Raw genomic sequence first — 12,047 nt, 5'->3', positions numbered from 1 at the left:
TTTATATAGGGACACATTTGAAGACAGATGCTGTATATGTGTGTGTGCACATGACTAATATAATCTCTCTCAACTCCATTCCACTTGGTGCATCGGTATAACCCCCGCACTCAGCCGAGCTCCTGCCGATGCACACAGCAAGAGAAAACCCCACCTTCTATTTTATGCACATGCTGCCACATACAAACACGTCCATGACCACAGATCTGCTTTTTCAGCAGTATAAATGTAAGCAGCTCCATCCATGAGTTACCCAGTCTCGCCCTAATGCACACAGCCCAAACCAAAGCCCTCTTTGCTGCTCTGCAGGGTCATCGACATCAGGTGTCTCACCAGGGCTGGGTGAAATCATGCTTTTTCAATGCTGCTGTGCAAACCTGCAGCCCCCATGCACATCGACATGTGGTTCATGGCAGCCAAGACCTGACGTTTTTGATACACAGATGGGCAGCATGAGTGTGCCAGCAAAAGCATGTTATAAGAATAGCATTAGGAGGAGGAACTGGTTTGCCAATAACTTTCTGTCAATTTAACTATCATATTTTCAACACACACAGTTAAAGCAGTGGGGCCCTATCTGTGCTCTCAGTTACAAAAGCAAAGAGTTGTTTATGCCGATGCATCTCCCTGGCCTGAATAAACGATACTGATGTATAATAGTATTTGCACGAGGAGTCACACAAATTAACTTGTTGGTACAGAAACAGGCATGCTGCTCAGCTGGAATAAACCGTGCGCTGAAAGCTCCTGGGATTAGGCAGAGTGCAGGATCAAAAATGCCCAGCGGTAAGCAATCAGCTCTTTCCTCCTTCAAAGCTGCCCATTGTCCTGCCAGCAGCCAGAGACGTGTGATGGAGAGAGGAGAACTGTGGCAAACACTCCCCTAAGGCTTTCCATAATGTCCCTCCATGGACTGGGCAGAGTCACATCCCTGATCCCAACAAGCCGAGGGACAACTGTTCCCAAACCCACGCCAGGGCCCGGCTGTTCCCACACCCTGCCCCAACATCACATCATCCCCAGCTCCCTGGCAAGGTATTTCCTGCATTTGTTCACCTGTAACGTGGGATAATGATACGTTCTTGCAGGGTATTCCCAGGCGTAGTTAATTCATGTTTATAAAGCACCTGTGGACTCTTCCTGCAAGTGCAAAAGTCTCAATGCCAAACAAAATCAACCTCATTCCTGTCCTGCTACATGAGGAATTTCCCAACCTTTGCCTTTCCTGGGGTTACTCTCCCTATCACAAAGGCCTTAATAAACACCTTCTCTTAATAATTTTGCAAGTGGTTTTATTTCTTTTAACAGCACCATTGCATTTTTACTCATCTTTCAGAGTACCTCGCATGGTTGGTAATCTGTCCATTCCTTGAGATTTTTGCATTATTTAATTCCTTGTCTTTGTTTGGGGAGGGGGGGGGGAGAAAGAAAGAAAATTGACAGGGGTGAGGAATGATGCTGTGCCGACTTCATGAGACACAACAGATACCTCACTCATCTCGGGGGTCAAATGTCCACGATGGTTTGATCAGATGTCAAGTTGCATTTATACTCTGGCCTCTGTTGCAGGTTGAATTACATTTCACATTTGACTCACTTCTGGGGTCAAATGTCCCTCCTATTTGATAGAACAACAGGAATTCTTTTCCCCAAGCAGGCTGTGCCGTCGTGAGTCTGGATCTGTCAGTGTTCTCATTATGTTTTAGGCTCCTGTATTTCTGCATTTCATTCTCAGCTGAGATGAACCCTTTTTGGGTTGACGAGAAATGCAGCCGATAGCACATAAGCAATCACATCCAGTAAGATGAAGAGAGGGAGCAGATCAGCTGGCTTCCAGATGGTTTTGATGGTGTTTTGTTTGGTTTTTTTTTGGGGGGGTTTCTTCCTCTCCCAAGTCAGCAGCTCTGCAGGGTAGGGAGGGATGAAGGAGAGTGTAGAGGACCCCGGTCCTGGCTTTACCATGCTCTTGCCATGAGATACTGCAGAAGCTCCTTAGGATCAAAAACCATAGAAGGGGCTGAGATAAGGCTGATGTCAAAGTGCTGCAGGATCGTGATGCTGTACAAGGACTGCTCAGCACAGGAGCTGCCCTAACCGCACCGTCTCTGCAGCTCCAGTTGTAAAATGAGAATAATCTTATCTGTGTGATGGGAAAGGATGACTCAAGAGCTTAAGCAGATGCTGGATCTCTGGGCAGAAAGCGTAAAGCATTGCACTGACAGTCAGGAGCCATTTAAACCCGCCTGGCTTTAAACCAGGGTTGGGGGGAGAGGTGATAAACTGAATTCTGCTTTCCACCTAACTCCTTCTAGGTATTTTGAAAGAAAAATTGCAAGGCAATGAAGAATTTTCTATAACAAAGACTATCGAACTTCTTCCATCTGTGGACCCCTAAAAATTTTCCAGCTGAAATGAGGCCACATACACAGGTTAATTTCTTGCTCTCCCAGCCCTTCCCACCCCCCTCGAAGCATGGAGGGGCTGGAAGCCCTCGCGCAGGACTGAGGGATTTCATCGTGACAGTCTCACCCCAGGCCATCACAAGCGTGCTGGTACCAGGGGAGCTCACCGTGTAGCGTAAAACGGGTAAATAAGCAAGTGTGCCCTAAAACAAGCAATGTGAAGCTAAGATTTCCCACCGTTAATGCTGGACGTCCCAGCCCTGCGCCCAAGCTGGGCTCAACATGAAGCTGTGTCTGCTGCCGAGAGCTGCAGATGCCTAATGATGCCCAGTGCAACCAGTTTAAGACAAAAATGGGGAAAAAAACCCAACTCACCAGGCCCATCTATTACAGTGTGATGGCTTCAGTAATTAGTGCGTATGATTTGTCTGTGTCCCCAAGGATTCCAAGGGCTGAGCGATATCCCACGTGTGCTGAGCAGGCATCTCGGGGCCGGTGATTTAGCAGCCTCTCAAGCAGGATTGTGAAACTGCGCTCCTGCTGTTTATGGTACTCATTCAGGTTACAACAGGTTTAGCAAACAATCTGGAACCCCCATTTAAATAGAAGAGTTGTGTTATTAGTAGTGAAGTCATGACCAGTGCTATAAAGCGCTCTCTGGTAAACAAGTGCTGATGTGCAGGTAAATAAAGGGAGAGGATGAACTAATGAGGGTGAGGGAGGAAGGCTGCTCCCCGTCTTCCCTGGCCAAAGCTCATGCTGGGTGGGAACCATCACTAACGTCCTTGCAGGGCATGAACCGTGATGCTCTCCATTCCTCCCCGCTCCCCTCCTTCCGCCCCGGGCAAGGTTATGGGGGTCACTGCAGCATCCCACGGGGGCTCCCACCCCGGCAGAGCCATGGGTGCCACCCCGTGCCCTTGCACCCCTTGGTCCCACTGCCAGCTCCTCTCTGACCATCCTGAGCATAGCAACACAAGGAGGGGAACTAGAGACGCAAGACGAGACAAACTTCCCCATCTATTTTCCATGTTGATCTCCATTCCCCATAGAGCTTTTGCTCCAGGAGGTAAAGCAGGAGCACGGCCTGGTGCACAAACCCATCCGTGTAACAGGGGGCACCTGCCCCCTGTCCACCCTCTGCCAAGAGAAAGTGACTTTCTCCCTTTTCATCCTTAACTGGTATTTCAAAATAGGAAATGAAGGTCACCAAGTAAATAGAGAACAAATGAAGAGTAAACTTCTATTTCCCAGGTTACAGGGATCTACGCTGGTTTGGTTTATCCTTCTCCTAGGTTCAAGCAGTACATGAATCCTCCATCACATGATAGCCTCTATTTTTATTCAGAAGTCGGCCCTCCTGCTCCTCAGTTGTGGTGCAGCAAGCCATTCCCCACCCAGCAGCATCAGTTCTGATTTCTCTCCAGCTGCCCGCCCGCAGGATGTGACAGGGGCTGCGAGGCGATTTCTGTTGATGTAGAGGTGGAAACACAAATGCTTCCCGTTGCCCGTGGTTCAGCTCCAGGCCAGTCCAATCCTGCAGACACATGCCAGCCAGGGAATGCGGCTGGCCACTGAGCCAGTGCCACCAGCCCTTCCCGATGAGGCTGTGAAATGGTCATCCATTGGGAATTTTTAAAGGCAGAGCATTTAAGACAACTGCCCCCTTTAGCATTCAGCACTTGCTCGTAGGCTCTGCAGAGCCCGAAGGAGCACAGTGGGTGGGAGGGCACAGGGCTGACCCCCAGCCAGGGCAGCTTGGGGTTACCCCTCTCCTTTCTGCGTTTATTCATCCTCTGGTAATTCCTGGTTGTAATGATCAACCACGTGCCGTTGTTGATAGACTACATATTTGTTTCTGCTGAATCACTTGATAGCACAAAGTTTGCGGTTCCTTCCCCACCCTCTGGAAACCCTTCTCATGCGAGAACCGCCCTCTCCCCACGCCCTGGCGGCGGTGGCTTCGCGTGCCATCTTTGAAAGCCAGAGCAGGAACAACTCTCCCGAGCAACGAGCCAATGCACTGCCGCACTCTAAGAAGGCAAACAACAGGTTTTCATCCTGTTTTCAGCTTAATGTGCATATATTTTAATTGCCGCCGGTATCTGAGTTAGATACTGAGTTAGATGACTCACTAGCCTTGTAATTGATAGCGATGCTGCGGTAAGTACCAAACCCCAGCAGCAGGAGCACACCGTAACCTCGCCCCAGGCCGCACACACCGGGTCCAGGGCAATAGGAAGCTGGCAGCATATTGGGCCGGATGGAAATCATCGCACGGCCACCTTTCAAATTTTGCAACGCATCAACTTCACATGACATAACACTGCACAGCCCACGATGCACGTGGCTGCGGTCAACAGGACCCCACAATGAAACGGCCCAACACAGCCAAAAATATTAGTGATGAACTTGCACTTTCCCTCATGAGGCAGCAGGATGTGATGAGATGCTTCGCCCCGAGGGTGCAGCATCAGGCACCTCAAAGATGCACCAAGTCCCCAGCATGCTCTGGCCATGCCAGGCCAGCTCAGGGGGATGCAGACAGGACCATCTCTCATCTCCTAGTCAGGAAGACAGGTAAGCATGTGCTGAAGTCCTCACCTCACAGCAGGACCTAAGCATGGGTTTAACTTTATATATGTTTAGGGCTCCACTGAATGGACATTTCTGTTTCATGTGTATTCAAGCCGAGAGAGAGCCCTGAAGGCTCAGGCACCTGTGAGATGTGAGCGCTTCTATTCTGGTCCTCACGTGTGGGTTTATAGCTCCAAAACAGGAAACCTTTGATTCCTTTTTCTCCCCAAGCTGGCTAACTGTTAATCTCTTTAGCTACAGGAAATACTCTACGTGAGGGAAGGAGACACCTGAACTACATACAATACTTGGAAACCTCACTGCATCCAGAAACACCAATTGCATCTTCATTTCAAGTGAAGCATGCCTCATTGGAGAGCTGTGGCTAAGCCGGGCTCCAGCAATACACAGCAGCACAGGCACGCAAGCGCATCCCTCTCCCCATACCAAGTGCATCCACTGCTGCTCCTCAGCAGCAGCCAGGTCGGCAGACAGCTCTGACCTCCTCCGTGGACCCTCCTGATGTCCCAGGAGTGCAGATTTGTGAAGAGCTCCTAGAATTTGTGCTTAGGCAAAGCCTAAGTCCCCTAGAAAATCTATCCACACTGCCCACCCAAGCAAATCAATGCTTACCTGATTTGCCGATAGAAACTCCTGAGCATTGTCGTTCATTCCCATGTACATGTTCTCCCCATCAAACTAGAAAGACAAAAGAAAGTTAGAGTTAGTGAAATGTCATCTGCATGCCAAATTATGTTATGTGTATCCCAAGTACTTCCCTGGCTCTTCATGCCAAAATTCCCAGAAGAAAATCCTGAGCTGGTCCTTTAAAACTTTCAAGCATGTATGAGCACACACACATCACTGTTATTGCAATAGGCCATGGTAACATAGAACATCTATGTTAATTTTTCAGCCAAATAATGAACAAATCACTCCAGTTCAAACAAACCAAACCTGTGCACAACCACAGGTCTACCCAGCAGCAAAGATCACCCAAATGAAGTTCTTGCTAAAATTCCCACTAGATAATCAACCAGCTTTAAAAAGCCAATTTCCATTGATAGAAATTTCCAAGACAGGCAGGTCCCATTCAATCCTCTTCCGGACACCTTCATACTCCCTACACCAGCAATGCAGAAAGTCACTCCAGATCATACACGAGGGGGTCTCTATGCAAAGCTTGATTCCCCCATCCTGCCAGTTTGCTGTTGTCTGCAAACTCTGGCTGCAAGAAGGCATCTCCTCTTCCCCTGCCTGCTCTGCCAGGACTCGGCCTCCACAGCAGGGTGGGAGGCAGGGCAGCCCGAGCACAGTGCCTTCACCTGTGCCCCCACAGCTCCTGCAAACACGCCTGCCCCTTCACCCGGTTCTGAACTGCAAATCCACTTATTAGGCTAGAAAACCCCCATGGAGAACTGCAAAACTCTTCTCATTAATTAGCTACAGCAGGAGCTTTTCACTTGCTCCAATTCCAAACGAAGGAAAAAAGTCCTCCAGGATTGTCTCTGGCTCAAAGTATGGCTGGGGCAGTTCTCAAGGCTAAGTTCACAAATTAATTATGGCAATAAAATGGGCTATGCAATAAAACACTCCCGAGACAAGGATGAAGGTACCAGCTGTGAATGACACCATCTACTTAACAAGGGGAAGAGCCAACCCTCTTGCCCTTACAAGCCAGATGATGAATTGAAGATTGTTCACCCCTTGCGTGTCCTCTCGCTCTCCGATATGAAGCTGATACCAGTTATGCCTTAACAGAAATGGGTCGTATTAAGAAGAATAAAAGAGAAATCTAAATAAAACGAGGTGAAGATTTTCAGTGTAGATTATTAATTACACTTCCATTTCTCAGTGCTACAGGATTAGCTATCAAAGTCAGCAGAGTTAGTAAAGCCAAGTGGGGGTAACACAGCTCTGCTCAGCGTCAGAGTGCACAGACACCCTCTAATTGCCAAACTATCCTCTGGGATAGCAGAGCAAACCAATTAAAAGCAGCAAAATTAGAGCAGGTATTGTGACACTTATTAACTAATACTGATAGCAGCCACAGCAGGGTAGAAGGGGATCCCTGCACAAAAGCAGGATTTCGTTAAACCCATCAGTGAGGCAGGAGCCATGGGATGCAGCAAGCATCAGCAGCCCTACGGGCTTGCCGGGACAAGCAGCTCTCCCAGAAGCCAGCCAGGTGCTAACCACTTTAAACTGAATTTCCCTCCACCCGTAAGATGATCGCTGGCATAGCCAGGCTCCTGCTAGCACGGTTCCAGCTGGAGCTGCCGTGCTTCCAGGCACGGAGACTCAATCAGCTCTACAGCCTAAATACCCTCTGCCAACCCGACCAACCCCGGCGATGAAGGCTGAATTTGCAGAAGAGGTGGCACAGTTTGGTGGAGATGCTCAGCCCTGTGGCAGCGGGACCCAGGCCCTGCGGGAGGAGCCGGTCTCTGACTTGGCATGTGCAGCAGCATGGTTTTGGGGAGTCAGTCTTTTTGGAACAGGCAAAATTATGGTCCTGAGGTCCCACTCCCAAGCTCTTTTTGGGACCACCCCACCAAAAACCATCAGGTGGATCCTGGAGCCTGAGCAGACCTCCCAAGGCTGTGCACCGCATGGATGTAGGGCCCTTTCTGCTGGTCCGATCTGCAGTGCCAGAGCTTTGCAGCAGCTCGGCTGCACAGACACGCTGTGTGGCACTGTGGGACCCTTAAAAACTATTTCATCTTGAGATGGCACTGAGATGAGGCAGGTGAGCCACACAGGAGTGTTCCAGCAAGCAGCCCTGAAGAGAGAGAAAATATTCCAGTGGGGAGATAGTTCTGTCCATCCCTGGAACCAGTCAGAAATTTGCACTGCAGAAATACTGACTTCCACATCAGGAAAGGAAGACCCCTTCCTTAAGTAAAAGCTTTGCCCCTCTGAGAGATTTAAATACACATCCATCCATCCATCCCCCTTCCTCGCACACAGGTGCGTCATTTTTGTCCTGCTCCAGCGCAGTATTTTGCAGATCTAGACTGTTTGAAACAACTCTTCTCCAGAAAACAAAAGTCACCTGGAAATCTACATTCAGAAAACAAAAAGTATCTTTCACCGGGGAGGTCCAGGGCAGGACAAGCACTCTGCTTTCTCTATATCACGCTGTTTGTCAGAATGTATTTTTTTATGGCTTTCTACTATTCCCCTACCTCTGCACCACACTTCCTTGTGCCCTTGATGCCTTCATAATAACTGTAATGAATCCTGCCTTCAAAATTACTGTGTCTCTGATTGCCAGTCTGAGCAGTGAGCCTGAAAATCAAGACTCAAAATGCAATGGAAACTTTGGAACTTCTGCACTGCTGATTGGATTTTTTTCCTCTCCTCCAGGCTATGAGGGTGCAAACAAATTTATTAGAAATTCTCCCATCAGGATATTTTTTCAATTAGACGTTTGCCACACATACACCAGCCAGGTAGAGCAGATAAGTAATGTGCTCTCCCTCTTCTCATTATTGTTTCACTACAGAATGCACTTCAAAACAATCAGCCCCATCATTCCAGGTAGATTTATGGCAGAAACAGACATTTTAATATTTCCCTTTGGTTACAAACGTTTCCTCCCTTTTCGCTATGGTCTAATTCCCGGTGCGTGTCAAGCCTCCCAGGCAGTTCCGGACCTGGGTGCATCCATTCATCACCCTCTGCGCCCCCAAAATTGATCAAACCTGTATTCAATGACGTGCGTATGTGGAGTGGCAGGTATCATTTTCCAGTCCTAATTTGAAAGGAACATAATCTCATGCAGTTGCCTTAATCACCCTTTTGCTCTTTTGTAATTATTTAATTTTTGTTATTCTTTGGCTAATAGAAGCAGCCTATTAAACAAATCAGTGGCTGTGGCTAATTCTCACCCTCGCCTGCATGAAATGAGTACAAAGCAGAGGTGAGCTAGGATCACTCTCTGCTCACAGCACTCTGCACCCAAGACATGGTGTTGGCTTAAAAACCTGGGAAATGCAAACCCTGTGTAGCCAAGTTGGGAAACTGGGAGAGGTGGGAAGATGAGATTACTTGTTTTTCCTTCATCTGAGACTTGGACCTGTTTTTATCTAACTTGCACTGACTTACATTAGCGATGGTTGCCTCCAAGCACAACTAGAATTGAGGACCCAAAAAGGACCCATAAAGCCCCACTTTGCCAAATCCCAACTCAACCTTGTCTCACGTAACCCGCTCAGGACAGAAACAACTCTACTCATGCAATTTAAAACAAACAAACAAAACCCTCAGAGGAAACTGCTCAAATTCCTACCAACTCTGGAAACAAAGGCATGCTGGAAAATAAATGCCAGCAAGCTGCTTTTGTCTGCAGGTGACGTGAACTCCAGCCGAAAGGAAGGGGAGCACAGGTATGACCCGATCTCGGGCCACAGGAGGTGACTTCGCCTGACACCGATGGATAAGCAGACAGACGCTGTCAGCCGCATTCAGACAGGGAGGAAATCAGGGTGACGGATGCGGAGCTGTGCCTCCATGCATCGGACACGCTACCATGTATTCTGGGTCCAAGCAAAAGATACAAGGACAGTTCTAGTCTAGTTCTGTGTCATGGAGAATTTACTTAAAAATACAATTCTTCTACTGCGGCTCTTCCAGGGGAGCTGTAGCCGGCACCACAGCTCCGGAGGCAGAGCACTGCTGTGCATCCACCAGCCCATACAGGGAGCTGAGCGCAGGCTTTATTCAGATGATGTTCTAGGAAGCACTTTTTTATTTTTTATTGCTTTTCTAGACTCACTTTGGTTTGTTATTTTTGCAGTACAACATAATTTTCAAACCTGTAAATGTGCCCAGAGGTCATACAGGTCCCATGTTAGTAAGATGAACATGAATAAGAAAAATAAATGCATGCTGCAAGCTGGGACAGACCCCAGAGCAAAGCAGCTGTGTGATCTCCAGCTCTGTGCAAACACAGAGAATAAATGTTTGTTAACTGGGAAGGACCCGGTGGAAAGAAACACAACCTCCTGCCAAGACTGAGAGAAGGTGTTACTTTCTCATGGATGGCACTGCCAGCTTGTACAATTTTATTACGAATCTCATCACATCCTTTTATTTCCTGAGAGCCATAAGCTGAGATGAAAACCTCAACTTTGTAAGAAATATGTTGGCAGCACTCATACCAGCAATGGCTTCAACGACGACTGCAAGATCTCAAAAATCTTCCAAGCATCTTATTTAATTTTATTTTAATTTTTTAAGTGTGGTGGGTTTTGGGTTTGTGGGGTTTTTTTTGGGGGGGCGGGATTCTTACCTAAATTTTAACACTCATTGTTGGCAATACTGGACCAGAGCACCTTAACTGCAAGTCCACTGAGGATCTGGAGCTTTTAAAAAGTGGCCTGTTAATGCAAATCCTGCAGTAACTAAAAGCCATCACCATCAAGGAGCTATCAAATGCCCTGTGAAGAATGAATTGGATGCTTCCAGTGATTCCTACTGCTCAGGAATAAGCTATAATCTTATAAGCACTTGCCTCTCCGTTTTGCCTCCTTGTGCCAGGACACAGGCAGCGGGTCCCCTCTCAACCCATGACAACCTCATTTCCAGACTGGGTGCACTGGGGATATCACCTTTCACTGAAGATGCTTGGGATGTAGCTGGTTTCGGTGTCCAGCCAGCTACACCTCAGCCACCACTAGCATCATGACATAGAGTGACCCAGAATAACACTATGCAACTAATACCTTTAAATTCTTAGTGAATAAAAGTTAGGATACGAGAAAACTTGCATAACATAGTCAATGCCATATTTAATACTCTCCATAACAAAAAAAAAAAAAATATTGTAGCTTGTGTGTTGCTGGGGTTTATTTAGCTGCCTCCAGTGGCACCCTATCCACCATGCGGAAATATAACTTCTTTAGAAAGTTTTACAGAAGCAGTTTTTTCCACAATTAATTTTTATCAAGCAAGCATTATTTGAGTGGCATAACCAGATTCTGCTGTAACTGCATTTTGGCCACGGTATTTCCAGCCCCACATCCCTTCGATGCTGTTCCTGCAGCACCCCTGCGCACCAGGTTCAGCCGTATGGGGTTGAACCAACACCAAACCCAACAACCCCGACGCTGGCAAGGATTGTCTTTGCCAGCACACATCTCTGCCACATCCCTGGGATGTGAAATATTCACTCCAGCCCTGCCCCTGTCGGCGCTGCTGCCTGCAGAGCTGCCGCTGTGATTTCCTATAGAAGCAATTTAGCATCACGCTTCTTCAGGGAATACATCGCTAAGGTTAGCTTAATCTCTTTAACTGCAGTTTCCCCATTAAGGTCTTTACACAACCTGTGGCCCAAAGTGATCTACTTAGCATTATTTATTTGTCTGCTGAAATGCTTGGATAGCCCCTCAGTTGATCCTGTCAAAGAGGGTCAGAAGTTCAGCATGAGATTTACGACCCCCCGCCCCAGGACCCTCCTGCGAGGAAAGCTCTGCATCTCCATCCTGGCCACCGCACGGCTGCAATTTGCTTCAGGCCAAATGTCATTAAAAGAGAGCACAACACCACAGCAGGTGTCAGTGGCAGTACATCCTTCAAAGGGCTGCGCAGCTGAGCGTCTGCCAGAGTCACCTGGGCTTTATGGGGGCTGGGTTCTCTACACGCAGTCAATATTCTCATGTATTATCCTAGGATAAAATCAGATTGATACAGATGAAGCCTTAAGGCTTAAAACCATATAGTAAAAAGTGGTTTGGTTGGTTTGTTTGTTTTAAGACCAATTTACAAATAGGATAAAAGCCTAGTAACAGTTTTTTCTCAAACATACGAGAAGCAGGAAACCTCCTGCAGAGCTGGTGGTGCCAAGGGCTGCCCAAGGTATGGTAGAGACTGTCAAGAAACTAAAACCAGGTGAGAAAGACAGGAATGATCTGCACTGGCTTGGACACTGATGGAGTACTCAGTGGTTCCCAAACTGGAGCATCTCCCTTGGAAAGACCCATCTGAGCTGCTCTCACACTGGGATGGCCAGTAGGAAAAAATATAAAACAAACCAACAAAATCCTAAGGAATCCCCATGGCCAA

At 47.7% G+C, this 12,047-nt stretch overlaps 1 protein-coding gene across 1 annotated transcript in view; it reads right to left on the bottom strand.

Moving 5' to 3' along the window:
* The window catches only part of TOX2 (TOX high mobility group box family member 2), a gene marked incomplete at its 5' end in the record, with an annotated part of 156,624 nt that overhangs the window by 87,970 nt on the left and 56,607 nt on the right, over window positions 1-12,047 (bottom strand). Inside the window, one exon of the mRNA XM_082325592.1 lies at window positions 5,613-5,678. Within this exon, the coding sequence (XP_082181718.1) occupies window positions 5,613-5,678 (66 nt within the window). The remainder of the gene's footprint in view (window positions 1-5,612; window positions 5,679-12,047) is intronic.

This window comes from Platalea leucorodia (genome assembly GCF_965183815.1).
Source record: "Platalea leucorodia genome assembly, chromosome: 13".
Lineage (NCBI taxonomy): Eukaryota > Metazoa > Chordata > Aves > Pelecaniformes > Threskiornithidae > Platalea > Platalea leucorodia.
The sequence above is the reverse complement of the archived record's forward strand: the minus strand, read 5'-3'. Positions and strand labels throughout refer to the sequence as shown.